General features: G+C 46.5%; 1 protein-coding gene across 1 annotated transcript; it reads left to right on the top strand.

The window, feature by feature from the left end:
* Positions 1-789: 789 nt before the first annotated feature.
* On the top strand, positions 790-19759 carry MSL2 (MSL complex subunit 2). The gene is made up of 2 exons (XM_051625958.1): positions 790-1561; positions 15595-19759. Exons 1-2 carry the CDS (start codon positions 1420-1422, stop codon positions 17190-17192), a joined length of 1740 nt encoding a protein of 579 aa, XP_051481918.1. The 5' UTR covers positions 790-1419; the 3' UTR covers positions 17193-19759.
* The last annotated feature ends 1195 nt before the right edge of the window (positions 19760-20954 follow it).

A 20954-nucleotide genomic window follows, 5' to 3' on the forward strand; every position in this document is an offset into this window, starting at 1 on the left:
CCTGCAGCCCTCGCCGTGCAGGCAGACACGCTGGACTTGCTCCCTGCTGGGTGGAGGGAGCTTCTCCGGAGCCTCAAGGCCAGACGGAAGCCTCAAGTATTTGACAGGCCCGGCTGCGTGTTCCAGGATGGCTCAAGGCAGAGGCGGGACCCTCTTCCCGCGCCTGAGAGGTGACCGGAGCCGCTCGCGTCCGGCCCCCCGGGCCCCGCCGGGCGGCAGGGAGAAGCCCCGGGCGCGGGGACAAACAAAACGCCCCGGGCACGAGGCAGAGAGTGTTGTGCCCTGCCGAGGGAGCGGCGGCGGCCCTGGCTGGCGGGGCGGGCGCGGAGGGGAGACGAGACGGGAGCTGGGGGGGGACGGGGCGGGAGCTGAGGGGGGGGACGGGGTGGGCGCTGAGGGGGGGGACGGGGTGGGCGCTGAGGGGGGGACGGGCGCGGAGGCGACGGGCGCTGAGGGGGGACAGGAGCTGAGGGGGACGAGGCGGGCGCTGAGGGGAGACGGAAGCTCAGGGGGGACGAGGCGGGCACTGGGGGGGGACAGGAGCTGAGGGGCGACGGGCGCTCAGGGGGAACGGGAGCTGAGGGGGGACGAGGCGGGCGCGGAGGCGACGGGCGCTGCCGCTGCCTCAGGCGGGCGCCGCGCCCAGGCCGGGCGGCCGGGCCCCGCCAGGGGGCGCTGCGCCGCGCTGCCGTCTCCCTCCGCCCCGCGCCGCGGGACGGGCCCCGCTGCGGGAGGGAAGCGGCGCGGCCGCGCATGCGCAGCGGCGGGCGCTGGGCGGCAGCGGCGATGGCTCCGCAGTGACGGTCGGACCTAACGGTTGCCGTTGACATTGCGGCGCGGATCGGGCGGCGGACCCGGCCCCGCGAGCGGCGCCCGCCCCGCCGCCGCCAGCCGGCACCTCACCGGCCCCGCGGAGGAGGCCGCGGCGGCGCCGCGGTGATGCGGCCGCGCTGAGGCCCAGGTGCATCCGCCTCCCTCCCTCCCTCCCCCGCCGCCGGATCGGGGCCCGGCCCCGCCGCCCTGCGCTGGCTTCGCGGTTCCTGCCTGCGGCCGCCATGCCGGGCCGCCGCTGAGCCAGCGTCCGCTCGGAGAGCAGCAGGGCCCGGGGGAGGGCGGCCCGGCATGGCCCGCAGCCTGGAGTAAGCGCCGCCGCCCTCTCCCTGCGCTGTGCCGCCGCGGGCGGGCCGAGGCCGCTGCTGGGAGCGAGGCCCCGCTGGAGGCGGAGGAGGAGCCAGCGCGGCCCCTCTGACAGGGCCGCCGCGGCCTCCGCGCTGCCGCCGCCGCGCGGCTCCAGGTGGCCCCGGACCAAGGTGACACCCGGCCTGCCCCCGCCCCGGGGCCACCTGCCCCCGCGGCCGGCACGGGCTCGGCGCCGCGCTTTCTTCTCGCTCCGGAGCCGGCGGCGTGCGAGCGGCTGCGATGAACCCGGTGAATGCCACTGCTCTCTACGTTTCCGCGAGCCGCCTGGTGCTCAACTACGACCCTGGGGACCCCCAGTCCTTTACCGAGATTAACAAGCTCCTGCCCTACTTCAGGCAGTCCCTCTCCTGCTGCGTTTGCGGTGAGGATCTTTCTTTTGTTCCCTGCACAATGAGCCCCCACCCCCCCTCCCCCCCCCGGGGCTCGGCGGCCCTGGGCCCGGTGGGACCGCCCCGGGGGGGCCCGGCCCGGCCCCTCCGCCCGGCTCCCGCTGGGAAGCGGCCCGGGAAAGTTTATTCCTCAGCCTTTGGCCGCGGAGCCCCCGCTGCTACCGAGGCTGTGGGCGCCGGGGGGGTTTGGGGGGGGGGGGGGGGTGGGCGCCGGGGCCCACGTGGGCGGGGTGGGAAAGGTGGGGAAGGGGGGGTGCAAATTTCCTTCGGTTCCGGCCCCCCCTTCCCGCCGCCAGACCCGGCCCGAGGTGGGGGGCAGCGTTGGGCAGAGGGATCCAGGGCGCGGGGGGGTGCGCAGGAAACACCGGGTTGGTGCTGGGGACAGAGAGAGAGAGTTTTGCCCGAAACGCAGCGCTTTATTATGGTCATTTCTTAAAGGGTACGGGAGTTGTTAGTGGTTGTTGGAGTACCCTGGAATAGTGGAGTTAATTCCTTTAAAGAAGTGATGACTCAAGAGCAAGTGAGGGACACTCAAACCGTGTCCAGAGCAGAGAGGCAGGGAAATAAGAACTTTTTGCTTTTATTTTTTTCTCCTTGAAATGTAAAGAAATACAGATTGTCGTTCAGATTGAAAGCCAGGAATTTTAAGCGCACAGAAACAACGTTTGGGGTTGTTTTTTTTGTGTGTGTGTGTGTCTGTGTGTGCAGTAGATAATCGTCCTGTAACAATAATTGCCATAAAAAGCAAATAGTCTGAAAATTCTGCTAGGATTTCCCTGCTCCCTCTTCGCGAAAAAGAACGTTCTGCATGTTGTGGTCAAAGGCAGACCGGGAATTTCACTATTACAGTCTGGGAAACATGGGGAGGGAATTGCATTCTGCTGTGTTTATGGTGGGGGCACGTGTCTGTTCCTTGTAGGAAGCTCTGGAATAAGCTGTCAACCTTTCTTGAACTTTCCTTTGAAGCCTTGGTCAGTGTTGGGAGAGGGAGTCTGACCTGTTAGACCTCTTGGTTGATTAATTTTGTTAATTCTCCTTCTTTTCCCCCTGGTAGTTTTAAGTCCTGGTCCTGTGTGTGTTTGTATTTTCTTAACAGAGTGGACTTATGTCCACTGTGATTGCACGTGTTTCTATTTACTAATGTGTGTGGTCACACTGAGATTTAATTGAATTACCATGGTTTATAAAGTTAAATATTGTATTTAGTTACAGGATCAGGATTTCAACTGTTGAGGCTTCTAAACCAGTGTTGGATGCTTCCTATCCTGTAGCAATTGGCTCCTCCCACTTAAAGTCTTAGAAAATAGAGATGTGTTTGTACTGGGAAAGAGGGAGCCTGTTCCCAGGATCACTGCCTCGTCATTTCCTGAAATAATTTGTCCAAGGTTTTTTTTCCTCTCCTAACCCTGCTGTCAGTATCAAGTGCATCTTTGCTCTTTACCTCTTGCTTGTTACCTTGGGCCCTGTTAGTTCCCATCCCTAACAGTGCTTTTTTCCATAAATGCTTCTTGCTTTTGATCAGTCATCAGGCTGCTTTTGCCTCGAAACATGCTAATGTTTTTCTGCTTTTAAAAAAAACCAAAACATAGGACCATGTGTTTCTAACTACTGTGCTATCTGGCCTCTCTGCTTCAAGACTAGTCTTCTGAAACGTGTTTTTTGTTCTTGCCTTGACTTCTTCCCTTCTTGGCCTTTTGCAATCTTATTTTTACACTCTGTGCTATTGAAATCATTTATCTTTAATTTATCCCTGCCCAAATTCCTGAGCTATTTTCCCTCTCTTCAGCTTTTCTGTCACTCTCAGTTTGGTAGAGCAGATCATGCTTTTTAGTTTTGTTTTTTTTCCAATTGATTTGTGCCTCCGTGGATATTCCTACCTACAAACTACTTTTCGATGGTTCCACTTTTCATCTCTTAATTTCTTTGCATTTTAAGGTTGCTGCTGTGGCTTATGTTTTTTTTGTCCTCTGTGTCTGGCTTTCAGATAACTAGTTGCTGCTGCTTTCAGACATTGTATCTGCCAGTGATTCCCCAGGATTCTCTCCCTGGGTCTTGGGCTCCTGTTCACGGTGTGGTGGTGTACAGAGGCCTGGGTAAATGTCAGGCTCTTTGTGAAGCCACACAGTGAATTCAGTTCCTGGCCTGCAGTTAGTGAAGTATCTTTTATGAACCTGCAGGCAGTTAGTCATGGGAGACTAACTCTAATTTACCCTGTCTGACACAAAACTGTCCACTCTGGTGTCCACCAGCAGCTATAAATCTTCAGCTCAGACTGATAAAGGCAAATCGACCTTTTCTTCCTTGGTTGCTTTTTTTTTTTCCCCATTTCTGCCACTTCTGCCATGGGTGAATATTGGTGCCTCTTTTCTCCCTTTGGCTCTCTGACCTTGCTATGATATTTAAAAAAATTTAAAAAATACTTTAGTGCTAGGACCTGTTACACTTCCTGCATATTTAAGGTCACTGAAAGCCTACCCAGCTGCCAAAACCTTTTTAACTTCAGTGCTTTAGAAGGTAAAAAGTACTGAAGTAAAGGTTACTTAGGGAGGAGTCATAATCACAAGAATGAGTGTGCTCTGACCACCCAGAACCTCATAGTGTGGGTTTTTAAAAAATACCTAAAGCTTCTCAGGTACTCGCTTCTTTCTACCCTGTGTAGTCTGTGAGATCCGGGTATCTGGGTATTGGTTCATGTAGATGGAACTTTGGGTGTCGGGTGCTTCCCTTGCACAGATCTTAGTAGAATAGGGTCTGGAGTGTCAATATTTAAAACACACTTTGTTGGAGAAACCCTGCATGAAGTATCAGTAGTGCAGAATTCCTCTACGCTGGGTGAAAGTCCCAAGTGTTGGACTTCTAGGACTTCCCTCAGGAAATTACTCCCCAAATTAGTGCTCCTTGTGTCCTCAGCCTTTCCTCAGTATTTAATCACTCTGATTGTATTCTGTAATGCTTTGTTATGCTGTAGGTATTAATTCTGCAGTCAGAATTGTTCCTTCAATTTTAGACAACTGTTTTAGAAGAAATGAGTGACAGCTACATAAATCAACTAAGGTTATTGCGCTTTCACTGTTTTCTCAATGTCCTGGTCATAAACCAACTCATTTTCTTTTGATGTGATAGGCCTTTAAACCAGCTCACATTGTAGGGGTGTCAGAAGTTTTTGGACCCACAGAATTATGGATTTCTAATTAAAGCTCTGATCTTTTTATTCAGATTGGCACACATGAAGCTCCATCAGTAGAAATTCCTCATGTAAATACAGTGTGACATTGTGAGTCAGCCAGATAGGCTCTAGGTGGTTTGAGGTCTCTGTCTTTCCTGCTGGGTTATAAAGGTGAAATGATGCTGATGTGCAGTGGTGTGTGTTTCTAGGATTTAAGTGTGATCCTGTGATAGTTTCCTAGATGGTGCTGTAGGTGATGCATCATCCTTTCACAGGGGTGTACAAGACAACACCTCCTAGAGCGTTCAGAATTTAAAAATAACTCTTCCCCTGCGTGCACTAGACAGAAGGTGTGTGCCTTACGTGTTTTGAGGATGTGAAATCTGAGTTTTCAGTCTCTGGACTAATGTAATTATTATTAAATTGCATGTTAATACATTTAATTTAAAAATAGGATTCACGCAACAAGTGTCTGTGTTTCAAAAGTACTGCCTGTAGGGATAAAAATCTTCTTTTTCACATAAGATGTAGGCTGCTGCAAGTCATGCAGGGGTTCAATTTTCAGCATTAACAGCCTTTTTTGAAGTTCAGTTAAAATGCCTGTAAGAGGCGGATTGCCTGTCAGAGCAGCATAGCTTTTTTTCTGTAGAAAACTTCATCCTGGAACCTCTGAAGGATTCTTTAAAAGGTGTGTCAAAAATTGTTGTTGCTGATGTAGAATGTGAAAGTGCTTGAAAGGTTCCAGAGCTTCAGGACAACACTTGAGGTTTGGCCAGGACCCAGGTGTAGCTCTTGCTGTAGGCATACAGGGTGAGAATACAGTTCTTGCCTTAAACATCCTGTCATCTAAGCAAGGGGATGTGAGACAACATGTGGCTTAGGGGAGATTAAGGGGTGGGAAGGAACAAAGAAACAAGGTGGCAGTACTGAGGTACCTTCTGCAGCTCCTACCCAGCATTTTGAGGTAGCTCTGGGGAATTTCAGTCAGAGGGTTGAAGGCTAAATGGTCAAGTGGCATTACGGAAGCAACCCCCAAGCGTGGGGAGTGGCGTGGGTTAAAAAAATAATTGTTGGCTTTTTGTTTCCCTATATAAAGAGTAGTATAGGGATGTCACTTCATGGAGAGTGGTGTAGGGATGTTACTTCCATCTTGCTCGTGTGTTAAAGTATTAGCCTGTTTTTTAGAAGCTACACTGTCAATGTAAGTAAGAACTCATTCTGCTAGCTGGGTTTGGAATTTCTCCATAGTTGGTGGCGTACTGAGTTGTGCAAAATTTTAAATCCTTGTGCCTTGTCTTCCATGTTGGACCCGTGAAGGCTCCTCCTCTTCCCCCTTGCCATTTCCTCAGTGCTTCTGCGGCTGACTGCACTGACCCCTGGTCCAGTGCCGGGTGTGACCTCCTCTGGTCCCCTTGGCTTCAGTTATTAGGGATCCCCGGTAGAGCTCGTTAGGCTGTGCTTTGTCTTTGGGAAGCTGGGAATTGGAATGGGATAGGTTCATTCAGCTTTCTTAGGAAAATGCCTACAAATACCTAAGGGAGGAAGCACCTCCAGCAAGTGGAATGCAGGCAGGCTATTGCTCTAGAGTAAGCACTCTTTTTTTTTCACCGGTGGTATTGAGACAATCTGGGGAGTGCAGCAGTTAATAAGACATCCTTCAGAGAAGAGAAGATAGTTGAGTGACACCTAAATAGATTTAAACTTTCTAGAGAATTTTATTTCTGGCCAAAAAGGTGGAAGAAGGCAGAAGAAACAGATTTCCTCTGCTATCAAAACTGAATTGTGTGCATGGTACTGGATTTTCTGCTTGGGATGTGAGCCCTGACTGAGTTTCAGAGTTTTAAAGTGAAATGGCATGTTTAGGTTTTGTGATGGGAAAGTTTAGCCTAGTGCTCTGATTCCTTGTCCCTTCTCCTCAGATTAAGGAGAGTGAAGGCTGATTGATACATGCTGCCAGCCAGAGCTCCCTTCTGTGTTTGAGAAGTAACTGGGATCTGTGCTTTTTTTTTCCATGTATTTTTCATTGACATTTTCTTCTGTCTTCATTTGCACTGATGAGAAATACTGTCCATTCTAAAACTGTAGTTTTTAGAAGTATGTTATTTTCCCCTGAAAAATGACATGAATAGTTGCCAAAAAACTTACGACTTTCTGAGGAACATGCAAAATAAGTAGAATCTCTGAATCACTGGGGAACATGGACTATGGGACTAAGTACATATCAAATACCTTCTGCTGCAAGTATTATTATTCTTCTTGGTTTGGAGATAACCAGCATGGGCAGTTGCCTGTAAGATATCCACTCCCACATCCCTGAACACACCCATTTTTAGCCAAGAACATGTTGGATGATTTCTCTTCCTCTTAAAATCTTGCTTAAATTCACTGTTTCCCTTTCCTGTTTTTAAATCCTGTGTGTGACTCCTGGGAGAACTGCTTTTCCAAGGTTGTCCCCATTGTGCTGTGTATGTTATGATAACATAAAGTTCTATCAGTTGAATTAAAATTGGTTTCTAAACTAAAAATAATCCTCTGTCTTGGAACAAAATTGATAAGAGGAGAAAGAAGAGAAGTAACTGAGGTGTCCACCTTAGCAGCTGGTTGATCATGGGTTCAGAAAAGCAGGTTGCAGAGTGAAGATGGCAGTGTTGCCTGCTGGTGAGCCTGGGACAGGGTTTGAGAATGGATGGGTCTGATGGTGGCCTGAGGATATTGATTAAACCGATTGTGTTTCAGAGTGTTTAAAGAAAAGTTAATGTATTGCCAAGAGGCATCTTTATTGGGACAGCTTTGTTGTCCAGGTCTATGGACATAGTGCATTCAAACACAGATCTCTTTGGTTTTGTTTTCTTACCATGGTATGATTTACAGGTTAGTTTGACTCCATGTGGAGTAAGCAGTTGCTGGATATTACTGGAGTTCTGTGTGAGGCCAGAAAAGATATTTTGCATCTAGTATATGGCTTGAGAAATAATGCCCAGCACAACCCTTCTTGAGCACGGTGCTTTCCAGATAGTAAAGATTTTCCTGCTCAGTGAGGAATTCACTTTGAAGTCCTTCAGTGATGTCATTTGTTATTCTCTGTCCCCTGAGCCTTGCAGGTCCAGCACAGGGCTTGCTCTGTCTCCAGTGGGCACCAAGAGCAGAGTTAATACTTGAAGGTTGTGTGGTTAGTCTTGATAGCCTGAGCCCTTTTGTATGGGGGGGGGGAAACAGTTTTCATTACTATTTTGTTTGTGATAGATTTTGTTTGATCTATAACTTTCAAAGCAAATTGTAACTCAATTTTGAGTGTTTATGCTGCATAAAAGCATGTAACATTAATCTTAGACCCATAGGAAAAACGTTAACTTTGCCATTTAAAACCTCTTAAAATACAGCAACCTTGACTTTTGGGGAGGACATTGTACAGGAACATTTTACCTTGGACTGGGAAAAAGATGAATTTATTAATCTTTTTAAAGGCTGTTCATTACAAAGTTTGAACTTTGCCGTCTAGTTTTTTTTCCAAATGCATTTAGAATTCTTTCCAGTCAGTGATTTTGTAAACATAAACTTTCAAACAGAAATAAAACTTTGGCATAAGACTCAGTAAAATACATTCTGTTGTTTATTATGCAGGAGGTGGAGTCAGAGAACAGAGCAGGCCCTTTGACAGTTAACATGCTTTAGCTAAAGAGGTTGCTGTATTTCTCCAAATATGCAGAAAAATAGTCTAACTGTATTCTTATCATGGTTAATTTGGGTTCCCATGGTGTTCAGACCAAAATAGTGCAGGTTTTCTTTTTCCAAAGAGTTATACAGTCATTAATTCTTTAGTCATGACCATCCCTGTATGAGGGTCATAATTTCTGGAGCTAATTGTTCATAGTTGGTTGTTGATGGAAGATGCTCTGAAATACTCAGTAGCCAGCAGAATGTTTCCTCTGATAAAAATTTGAAATAATTTTGGTATTTTTTCAGGCTTTTTTGCATGATTGTTGTGTTTCTCTTTCACGTGCCAGGGAATCTGTCAATGCTTGTGAATGTCTTTGGACCAGTTCTAGTGGCACTGTGGTTGTGGTGGTGATCTAGAAGCAACATGTATTTTCAGAAGAAATACTATAATTTCATTCACCAGTGTAAACTCTTCCTGCTGTTTCAGATCTGGAAGAGGGTTGAGTGCTGAAACCCTTGGTCAGTTTTTTTTCTCTTTCTACCACTCGGCTGAATAAACCTCACTTCATCTGTCTACTAAACCTTGTCTGACAAAAAACATTAAAGAATAAGTACATTCCTAGTGCTGTCAGTGTGAACTCCTCTTTCCCTCTATGTTTTGTAGACACAGGTTCAAAGTTTGGTGCCAGGATGTGTCCTGTGTCTTCCTGGCGCAGCCAAGCATGGCAGCTCCCAGTGCTGCTGTTTCCTGACCATGTGGGATGTGTGGCTGCTGGGTGGCACCTCTGCCTGGTGATCCAGGTGCTCTCTGTGTGATGAGATAAGCTGCCAATTTTTTTTTCCAACTGAGACAGTTTGTCCAGGCAAGGGTAGGACACCTCTGCCTCTGTGAGACACCTCTTGGCTGGTGCAGGATTTGTGAAACAGATCATCCAGCCTGTGGTTCCAGCCCACTGCCCTGGGCGTGGGATTGGAAGGGTTTGTGTTTGGGCTTGAGATCCATGGAAGGAGATCTTGCACTGTTTGTTGTCTTGTCTTTGGCACTTGTCCTTTGCACTAACCTCTCCTCAAGTTTCTCTGTTTTTGAGTGTGTTTAGTTACCTTCCTTTCTAATCAATGCCCCTGTAAAACAGATCTTCCACATTTGTTTGCTTTTTCTGCAGATGGTTCACAGACCTTTTTACTACTTACATCCCTGCCTGTCTATTGTCAAATAGTTTTGGAAATCACACTTTCAGGGTTTTTATCAGACTCTGAAAATGTTCTTGCTCTTTTGGTTGATTGTATTTTTCTTTTGCATGTTTTAAAACCTCATGGAGCTATTTACTCCAGTCAGACCTACCTGGTCATGTCTTAGATGAAGAGATGCTGTGTGGGACTGGAGCAGGAAGCAGTGCAGGGAAGGTGGAGGGGGACCAAGGCTTTTCCTTCCAGAGGCTGCTTCAGCTGAAATGCTGGAGCTGCAGGTGGATGGATAGCTGAATTTCAAAAAGCATGTATCAAGTGATAACACCAGCTGGTGAGAACTAGCTCCCATCCTTCAGGAGGTGGTTAACCTTGAAACCTGAATGTAGCACTTTGTTAGAGCTTACTGCCTGTTGAATCCAGAAATGAAAACTCAGAAAGTGCAGCAGCACAACTGTTAAATCTCCAGCTTACGGTTATTATTTTGAGGTGCTTGCCATACATTAATTCAAGTCTTACATAGAGGTGTGTGTGTGCTTCATCAGATTGATTTTTATAACTTTAAAACCAGAATCACAGTCCCTGTCATGTTTGATGGTAAGGGATGAAGTGGTGCCCATGAGCTTCCTTCTTGCCACCTTCTCCCCTTCTCCATGGGTGCCAGTTCCACCAGGTCAGCCAGGTGGAGTGCCAGGAGCCCAGGCTGGACTGCTGAGCTTCCCACCTGCTTGCTGTGCCCTGGAAAACAAGGGTGATCCTGGTGGTGCAAATGCAGTCGAGGATTAAACACTGTTTTGGCAGACAAATGCTGGAGATGAGCCCTAGTGATGCATTCATGATGCAACAAAATTTGTGTAATATTTTTTCCTAGTTTCCTTTGTCAAGTTAAGACTTAATAGTTACATCATCAAGAGTCTGAGCTGTTAAAAAAGGCAATACCACAGAAAGTTTCAGGAGGCTTTTCCAAGGGTACTAAAGTAGTTAGTGGTGGTGAGTCCCTTTTCTAGGGCATTGGATTTCTGCCTCTGCTGAGGATGGAAGGAGGTGACCTGTTTCATGCAAGTCTTCCTTCTCAGTGAATTTCACCCATTTGGAGGACATTCCCTGGCTCTGTACACCTGAGGATTGCTTTGATTTCCAATTCTTTTCCTCCCTTTGGTCTCTGAGACAGTTTGCAGATGCTTCCCCTCTTCCTGCAGCTGTGAAGTCATTAAGGAATGTAGCTCATTAAGGAACGCAATCGGAAGTATTCCTCGTGGTTTCAGTGACCTCCCCCCTGGTAGCAGCCTTTCCACGACAGCTGCAATATTTTGTAAATATTTTACTAAAAGTATTTCCCCTGGACATGCTTGTTAAATGTGCTTGTATTAATGGAGATGTTTAGTAAACCTTTCTGAAAGTAGGATAGTGAAGAACTGATGATGTTTAGGGAAAGCCTCTTACTAGAGGCTTTGTAAGAACAGGATTTTACTTTTGTTGTCCTCATATTTCCCTTGCAAAAGAGGGTGAGAAAAGATGAGGCAAAGCTTAGCAATACCAAGCTATTCAGGGTAGCAGAAATGAAGGACTGCATTGAGTAATTGTGGAAGGATCTTACGAAGATCAGTGACTGCACAATAAAATGACAGATTGAATTTAGTTTAGATAAATATTAAATTATAAACATGGAAAAAATAATAACCTCTTGGAGCTCACCATTTGTGTATCTTGCAGATCTATAGAACTGTGTAAATTTATGGAAAGTGGTAGCACTGATGGCGACCACAGAGTCACAGAATACTAGGGGTTGGAAGGGACCTCTGAAGATCATCTGAGTCCAACCCAGAGCAGGACCAAAAAAGCCCAGAACAACAACTAGGGCAGATCACTCAGAAAGGCATCCAGACAGGTCTTGAAAGTCTCCAGAGAAGGAGACTCCACAGCCTCTCTGGGCAGCCTGTTCCAGGGCTCTGTCACGCTCACAGTAAAGAAGTGAGATCTTGGCCTTGCAATAGAAAACTCCATGACAGTATCAGCTCAGTGCTGAGTGTCAATCAAAAAAGCAAAGCAAATGCTAAAAATCAGGACTGGAATAAGTGGAGACTTCATTATGGCACTATATAAAGCTGTGGTTCAGCTGTATCTCGTGTTGCTGCAGTTGTGGTCTCAAAAAAGAACTGTGGAGGAGTTGGGGGAGGGGTGATCCTATGTGACGAACAAGTTCTCTACAGTCTGGAACAGCCAACTTGGAGGGTTACATGGCAGCTGTCTGTAGAACCAGGAGTGATGTGGAAGAGAGGGACAGGGATTGACTTTTGCCTCGTCCAACACAAGAACCAGAGGTTGTCAAGTGCAACTAGTAAGAGTCATGTTCAGAACAAAAAGGTGATTCTCAGCACAATGAATAGTTGATCTGGGAACTTCTTGTCAAAGCCTGTTGTGACAAATGACATTTGAAGTAGTCGAAGAGGAGGTGAAGCAAGTTTAAGGAGACAGTCTGGGGGTTACTGTGTACATGGAAACCCCATCTCCGATGAGAAGTATCTGAGCTAATAACAGTTAAAAGCTGGGCAGGTGTTAACAGTTTGCTTGTCTTGTTCTTGCTCTGTGCCCCAGGCACCTGCTTTGGCCACTGGTGGAACGGGCTGTTGGGCTGGGTTTGGGCTAACTTGGGATGGTTCTTCAGAGGAGTTTGAACATGGGCGAGGAGGTCACATCTCAGGATGCTTCCTGGGTTTCTTTTCTTTGTGAAGTTTATAAGCTTTATCTGGGAAGATCTGGTTGTTGGCAGCATCAGATGAATGTCATGCCTTGGGAACCTGCACGGTCCAGCAGTTGGGAATGTCCCAAAGCTCAGTACCTCCAGGTTCTGGGGAGCAGCTTGGGTGTTGTCTTGATGGGTGGTGCTGCTGATATGACCCCATTCCCTCAGAATTCACAGTGATGAAACTTCACGTTCTGTGAACCTGCATCTCGTGGCTGAGTCTGGTTCTAGCCTAACAGTGCTGAAGCTGAGGAGTGGCAGGTGCCACAGAGTCCAGGCTGGAGAGAAACTCTGCCTGAAGAATGAATATTCATTGAGACATGAGCTCAAGCTGAAAACATTCCCACAGCTCAGGCATTCCTAGTGTCTCTCCTGTGTAGGTTGCCTGGCATTTGCTGAGGGTAGAACTCGCTCTGCTCTTCCCTTCAGTGGGGGCATGTAAAGTGTTTTGTTTTGTCTGCTCATCTGTTTTTTTTTTCCTCAGAGTCTGGAAATTTATACTTTCCAATATCCTCTTTTAGCATTCTTACTGATTCAAGTTTCAGCCAAATTTATTTTGGGAGAAATAAAATGCACAGTTGGTGATGACTCTTTAAAAAAACTGATTCAAATTTTCATCTCATCTGAAGTATTTCAGTGCTTCATGATGGGTGAAGCATCATAACTCATATTTACCCTAAGCAGGCAAAAGAGGCTAAAGGTGGTTCAGGGAGCACCCCCAGTGGCTTTGTGTTAAAGTTGGTGGGCTTCTGGTCCTGGCAGCACTGTGGGTGCATGCAGTTGTGTGATGGTTTCTGAAGTCTCAAGGCATTAAATGAAGGAGGGTGAGGTGTGTTTGCCTCCTGCATTGGTCAGGGCACAGATTCCTGCTTTTCCTGTTGGAAAGACTCAAGGTCCAGAGGGAATAGACCGTTGTTTGTGAACCCTTTCTGCCGAGGGCCATGGCTTCGGAGCCCAGCTGATGTGATCTAAAGCTTTCTTTTGTTTTTCCCCATGGGAGTTAGTGACTTTTCCCACAAAATCAAATCCAGTCTTAGGACCGTGATGGACATCTCTGCCTGCATGGCTGTTTGCTGAGTGTCATTTAAAGGGAACTTAAAAAAAATAAATAATACCATTCACTGGCTTGAAATCTCCACTGATTAACCTGAAGAGTGTTTTGCTGTTGTCTTCCCATGGTGGGTCTCGTGGAGTCACCCTTCCTCATTAGATGAGCAAAGAGAAGTACAACACCTAGTGCCTGAGGGTGGAGCTCGTCTCTGTGTGATGACTTCAGCTCTAACTCCTGTTATTGTTGCTCAAAAACCAGTTTCCATCAGGCCACTGACAGCTCAGGTGGACCAGCCTTTTCCCAAAGAGGTACCAGAGAACTCATATTTCAAAGGGAAAACAAGATAGTTTGCTCCCTTCTGGAATTCAAGAGTGTTACAGAGTTACTGTGCTAATGTAAATTGCCCACTTAAATGCACATAAAAAGTTGAATTTTCAAAATTGAGGTTAGGAACGGGCTAGACAAAAGCTACACAGTGAGGAACGAGTTTCTTATTTTGTGTGCTAATACAGCCAAGGGTTAGCAGGGTACATCTTCCTCTTTTACCTGAGGGTTTAGCTTCTTGACTAAGGTAACACCAGATAGAAAGGTTGGGGTTTATTCCTTAGCTGGTAACTCCATCTACTCAGTGAGGTCCAGTTAATTACATCCTTTCAAAGAAGTGTCACGAGAATCTGTTACAGAAAGTTCAAGTGATTAAAATTTCCTTGGCAAGTGAGTGATGAGAGAAAATATATTTTATACTATTTTTTCATCTCAGTCTGTTTTAATATATGCACTTTGCTTTCTCTTCCCAAATTATTTAATTATATTCATTTGTTGATAAGAGCATGTTTTCACTTTGGAAAATCAGGGTGAGAATTCACTGAGGGTTGTAACTCATCCAGCAAAGGCTGGAGAGAGGTCTGATCAAAGCTGAGAATCTGCTGCTGGGAGCAGAGGGAAAACCTGGTGCTGCAGGTGACTGCAGGTACTCTGACAGTTAATGTAGGTGTTAGAATCTTTCCAGCCTAGAGGTGGCTAGAGAGAGCAAAGCAATACTGTCATTTTCTGGTAGAGGTACTGGTTGGATTCTTCCTGTGCAGAATTGCAGTTACCTCTGGCCTTTCATATTTTACACTGACTTGGTTTGTTCTTAAATAAAACCAGAATCATCCTCCCAAGTTTTTATATTTTCTGAGATCTGGAGACATTTCCTTCCAGATGGTCAGTACTGGGTGGCTGAAACTGTCTGTGGTGTCAGGTGTACTGGTTCCTTTAAGCAACTGATTTTTAGTAGTGTTTTGTTCTTACCAGTAAGATCTTGGAGAAAACCCTTTCTTCTGGTTCCTTCATTCCTGCCTGGGTCATGTGCTGTCACTGACACCTTAAAGTAGTTCAGCTTCGTGGCTAGGACAGTCCCACTGTTTGAGGTGTTATCCCACCGAGACGTGCCTGTGTGTTGGAAAACCAGGAGTCTCCCTCCCTCTGACCTGTCAACAGTCACCTGGTTGCACCTTCTGGGTTGGCACAGGACTGATCAATTAGAGAGCAATAGAATTTATTTTCTTAAAATCTTGACTCAAAAATCTTACTATATTAAATGTTTACAAGAATTCATGGGATCTGTTTAACTGTTTTTGTTGCTTGCAAAGTGAAAAACTGTGCTTTATTCATGGCACCAACTGTCAGAAAGCCAGGCTCTATTTTTAGTCCCAGTGAAAGGAAAAGTAAAACAAAGTCTGCTGTGTCTCCTTGTGGGGCTGATATTTCATCATTTGACATTCCTCTCAGAGTTCCCCTCTGCTCCACTGCCATTTGTGTTCACTGATTTCCTTACAGTCTCTGCGCTAGCTCTTCATGGGGGTTTGTTGTTCCACTTTTGGTAAATCCATAGAAATCCCATGTGTTTTCTAAGTCTTGATGGAAGAAACTGCTGAAGGGGACAAGGAAGTTGGTTGTGTTTTAGTTGAGAGTGTTCCTAGAAGCTGCAGTAGCACAACAAATGATGGGAACATGGTTTTCTTCTAATTTTAATTTAATTTGATGTTTTAAAACCAGGCAGGGCAGCCATGAGGGTCTGTACAGCCTGTTGTTTGGCTGGTATGTTTTCCTGTGACTTAGTGATCTTTTTCAGGCCTGATAGTACAAAAAAATCATCCAAGCCTCTCCTGGAAGACCTGCCTCGAGTCTGTTGTCATCTTTCTCTTTCTTTTTCCCTTAGGAAATTTGCTACAAGACCCAATTGCTCCTACCAACTCCACATGCCAGCATTATGTCTGCAAAACGTGTAAAGGCAAGAAGATGATGATGAAACCATCATGTAGCTGGTGCAAGGACTATGAACAGTTTGAGGAGAACAAGCAGCTGAGCATCTTAGTGAACTGCTACAAGAAACTCTGTGAGTACATAACGCAGACTCCGCTGGCGCGAGATATTATCCAGGCAGTCGATTGTTCTGCAGATCTTCTGGCTTTGCTCAAGGATGGATCACCACTCCATGAAGAGACAGAAAAATCTTCTGAGGCAGCCTTGGCTCTGTGTTTGACACATTCCCCAGTACCTTCCACCTCAGAGCTCCCCACGGATCCTCCAGCTGGTTTCACGTCCCTACCAGAAAGCACACACAACATGGACATCCGAGGCTCTGTCATCAACGGGTTGCCCAACTGTAACGGGCTGTCAGTGGATAAACTGGGCGTGAGCATCCCGTCTCCAGAACATGCCAACACCATTGATGTCTGTAGCACTGGAGAGTACATAAAAACAGAAGACCTCCCCAGCAGCCTGCAGCCCGTGTGTGACACGGTTTCCACCAGCGACCTGTGCACGACGGGCATCGACATCTGCAGCTTCAGCGAGGACATCAAGCCGGGCGGGTCGCTGCTCCTCAGCGTCGAGGAGGTTCTCCGGAGCCTAGAGACCGTTTCCAACACTGAAGTCTGTGATTCTAATTTGCAGCCCAGCTTGGAAGCAAACATGACTAACGGCCCCTTCCTGCAGCTCTCTCCCCCATCCCTTAGCCATAACATTTTCATGTCCGCAGATGCTTCTCCTCACGGGATCTCCTGTACGGCAGCCACGCCCAAGGTAGTGAAGTTAAACAGGAAGCGATCTCGGTCGGAAAGCGACAGCGAAAAGGTTCAACCTCTGCCCATTTCCAGCATCATCTGTGGCCCAACACTGGGAGCATCAGCTCCTGTAACAGTGAAACAGGAAAGCAAAATGTCTTTGCAGCCTATCGCAACTGTACCTAACGGAGGCACGACTCCCAAAATCAGTAAAACTGTGCTCCTGTCTAATAAAAGCATGAAAAAGAATTTAGAACATGCCCCTAAGAAATCCCACCCAAAAGCCAAACCAGGGGTGCTGAAAACAAAAGACAAAGCAAAGGAGAAAGTTCCTAGCAGTAACGTTATGCCAGGAAGCCCAACAAAAACTGTGTATAAAAAGCCACAAGAAAAGAAAGGGTGTAAATGTGGTCGTGCCACCCAAAATCCAAGTGTTCTTACATGCCGTGGCCAACGCTGCCCTTGCTACTCGAACCGCAAAGCCTGCCTTGACTGCATATGCCGTGGCTGCCAAAACTCCTACATGGCTAATGGGGAGAAGAAGCTGGAGGCATTTGCAGTGCCAGAAAAGGCCTTGGAGCAGACTAGGCTTACTTTGGGCATTAATGTGACGAGCATTGCGGTGCGCAATGCCAGCACAAGCACCAGTGTAATCAATGTGACAGGGTCACCAGTAACTACGTTTTTAGCTGCCAGTACACACGATGAGAAAAGTTTGGATGAAGCTATAGACATGAGATATGACTGTTGAATCTCTCTCTCTTTTCCCTGCCATCCGTAGGGGAACTGCTACAGTTTTAAGGCAGCTATGGTTCTGTTTAACTTGCTGGAGCTCCTGCGTTTAGATCACTTGTATCAAGTGTTTTTCATTGCTATGTTATGTGTATTAGTGTCTGGGAAATAGTTGCAGATAATGGAGGAGTTACCCTAAAACTGTTTTTAGTTCTTACAGCACCTCATAGTTTGAGATCAATTGCTGATGTAAATGATTTTATCACAAGATCTTTGGCAAGAAGTGTATCAACCTCATTGTACTTGACCATGCTTTGTGCTCAGTCAAAGCTTCTGCTTCAGTGTAGAAAAGTGGTATCTAGTTAGTCCATCTAAACTGTGCTAGATGATGATGTAGAAAAGCAATTATCAATTGGTTACAGTCACCATTACCAGAAAATTGCCCAAAAGTCCTGCAGGAAATGCAGCCTTGAACTGGGGAGCACATTCTGAAAAGGGCAGATAATTTCCCAATGTGAGAACTCGTTACCTACTCAGTGCAAGAGCTGAACCAAGTTTAGTACTATATTGAGAAAGCAAGTAGCCCAAAAAGAAGCTCAGCCCCAGAGAAGTGTCAGGAGGATGAGCTGGTCAGAGGTGACCCTGCTGACTGGGACACACCATCCCAGTAAGAACCTGGCTGGGTTTTTGTTTCCTCAGCAACCCCACAAGTCATGTTCCTGCTGTGCCCTTTATGCCACCTCCCTCTGGCTGACATGTCACTGGCTATTTTGGCTGGGGCAGGAAAACTACCTGTAAAATTGCTCCAATTTTATTCGCACTGCTCTCTCCTTCCACACACCCCCCCCCTTTTTTTTTTTTTTTTTAAATTTAAGTTCCTGCTGATTTTCCTGCTGTTACTTCTAGAAAAGAGAGGGATTTTGTGGATTGCAGGGAGACTCCTTGGCTGATTCCCAGCTCTGCTGCCACTCAGTGCCAGGGTCTTTCACAGCAGTTACCAGCACTGGGAGAGATTGTTTATTAATAGATAAACCTGGGACCCATCCCCTTGAAGCACTTCTCTGCTGACAGGCATCCTTCAGCTGGGCAGAGCATCCACTGCTGTCTGAAGTCAAAGGTTTTGGATGTTTGTTGGCCAGTAGAGGCTGTACAGCTCACTCCACCCAGAATCTCTCATTTTTTGCTAGTATGTAGAAAGGAGTTTTTGGAAGGTCAGTGCTTTTCAACATGGGCTGAAAGGTTCTAAAGTGGAGAAATAACAGCAAGTTGTCCAAGAGCTTATCTCAGAAAGTGTTCAAGTGAAAAGCACCTTTGTAGGAGTTCAGCTTTATGCCAAAATGGTTAATTTTGGTGTAATCCCTAAAGAAGGGTTCAGGCAGAAGAGTCCAGTCTTGCATTTAAGGCTTGAGCAGCAGCAGCCTAACCAAGCCAGGTTCCTTTCTGAAAGCTGAAACGTCTCCTCTTTGAATGATCCAGCACAAATGAAGCATGGGCTGACTAGAACCCACACCGATACCTTCTAATTTAGAAGGCAGTTCCTGTTTCAGCAGCATGTTAAATAGTCTGTGACTTTCCTGAGTTCCTTTTCTGCTTCCATCTGTCCTGTCCCCCACGCAGTGACCCCGCAGCGCGCTGACCTGACGCCGGGCGCGTTTGATTTGGCACAAAGCATGGACAATGATGGTTCCTCACCTAAGAAATAAGCAAAAACCTTTGGACACAAATGACACCTCCTTTTGTTTTTGTAGTGTACCATGGTGTCATTTCCTGTGAATGTGGTCAGATCTTTTTGTTGGTTTTGGTTTGTTTCTCCCCCCGTCTTTTTTGTGGGGTGGGTAGGGTGGGGGGTTAAAGCCATAGGAAGAAAAATGTGATGTATGTGTCCAGTCTGTACTTTTTTGTTTTTGTTTTGCAAGAAGAGTTGAAAAATATTTTTGATAATGAGTAAATGGTGGAAAATGCTTCTTAGTATTCTTGTCTTTATTTGCCAACCCAAGTACCTAAGATCTGTGTTTTTTAGCCCTCATGAGATTTAACGATGTCCTATTAAAATGTATTTAGTTAAACTTGTATGTGATTTTTGTGTTGGCCCGAAAGGATCCTGCCAGTTTCTAATTTGGTGGTTTGATCGTGACCTACTAATGTAAATCTGTTTATTAGTCCACTACGTGTAAGAAAAGTAGCCAGACCAGAGTCTGATTTAAGGGGAGTGAACTGCACAGCATGGGTTGTTTCTGAATGCTTTTGCAGAGCTGTTAAGTTTTGCTGAGATTGTTGATGGTACATTTATTAGGACTTTTATTCAATTAAATACATAGTACCTTTTTCTCCAGAAATGTGGGGAGTACTTGGAATCTTTACTATCTCACTGCTGCATTAAATATGGTACCAAAAGTTGGAGAATTTAGGTCAAGCATGTTTTGGAACTGTCGACAGGAGAGCCCTGATCATTCATGTAAAACTGCAAATGGTAGATTCAGGTTGTTTCTAAAAACATTTCCTTTTATGCTGCCAGGTTCTTGAAATGTGTATTAAAATTCAAATTGATTTAATAAATGTTAGTTTTCTAATTCTATTTTGCAACTGCTAAGGGCATCAGTGTGGCATATGTTGAACTTATTGTCTAAATACCACTTAGTCTGTTGATGACTAATTCTGTAATTGTTTAAATTAGGGTTGGCTTGGTTTGGTTTCCTTAACCTCCTGGCTAGTTGTTCTTGAATAAGCTGAGCAGTGGGAAGGATTGTACCATTGCTGAAAATAATTGCAGGGGTTCTAGTTTGTGAAGCATGAGTTTCCACGTTAGAGCAACAGGAGCAGCATCTTCTGGGACCTTCCAGAGCTGGTTGTGGTCAAAGAGACTGGGAGTGAAACCTCAGTCCTAGGCAGCCCCCAGCCAGGCCTCGCTCCCGACCAGCCCTGTGCAGGGAAGGGCTGATGGAGCAGTTCCAAGGAGCATTTCAGCTCCAGCTGAGCATGGGCTGGGCTGGCAGGAGTTCTCCAGCTGCCATGACCTGGTTGGTGTTCCTCCTGTGGGTCTAGGACAACTCTCCACTGGGACATCTCTGTGCCAGTTCCCGGTGGAGAGTTGTCCCATTGAGTTGTCCCTTCCCATCCTCCTGCAGTGTGGTGGGACTGTGGAACTGTTCTCAGCCTCTGCACAGAGGTGGCTGCTCAAGGGGGGGATTTCTTTTCACACAGGAATGGCGTGATGTTTCAGCTTTCTTTCCTGTCCCCTTGAGGACAGCAGTTGTCTTCCAAACTTAATGAAAATCCTGTAATTGTTAGAACTGCATCAGAAAAAAGCAAGCAAGAAAGAAAAAAGTTCATCAGATGTTTTGCTGTGGGGGTCTTCCTGCCTGCAAACATGTTGCCAAGAGGGAAAGAACAGGGCTCTTGGGAAGGGGCAGAGTTTTGATCGTGTTTCAATACGTAGTGCTACAAAATCAGTGTGGTGCTTTTGACCATCCTGACCTGAACATGTGGAAGATGCTCTTTCAAGAAAGAGAAGACATCTGAACTGCCATTTTGAGTGGAAAGGCTCTTTCCATGTATCATACCTCAGTGAAATTACTGGTTGGGATTAAATCCTGGAAGGAAGGGGGGGCATGGAAGCAAAACTGGAGATGAACACTTGGTTATGTTCACCTCATGGTTCTTCCAGCAGTTTGTTCATGTAGGTGACGTTCCCGCTCCCTGCCCAATCCCACGGCACTGCCTGGGAACAGCAGGGTGGCCACAGACTCTGCTGTTCCTGTTGAACTCCTGCAGATGTTCCTGT

The sequence above is a fragment of the Apus apus genome, chromosome 8 (assembly GCF_020740795.1).
Source record: "Apus apus isolate bApuApu2 chromosome 8, bApuApu2.pri.cur, whole genome shotgun sequence".
NCBI lineage: Eukaryota > Metazoa > Chordata > Aves > Apodiformes > Apodidae > Apus > Apus apus.

What these genes read in the sequence shown, in the direction of transcription:
- MSL2 (XM_051625958.1), top strand. Translation starts at nt 1,420, where the DNA reads ATGAACCCGGTGAATGCCACTGCTCTCTACGTTTCCGCGAGCCGCCTG. An exon ending in CCTCTCCTGCTGCGTTTGCG is followed by an intron (nt 1,562 to 15,594) that starts GTGAGGATCTTT and finishes TTTTTCCCTTAG; the next exon opens with GAAATTTGCTACAAGACCCA.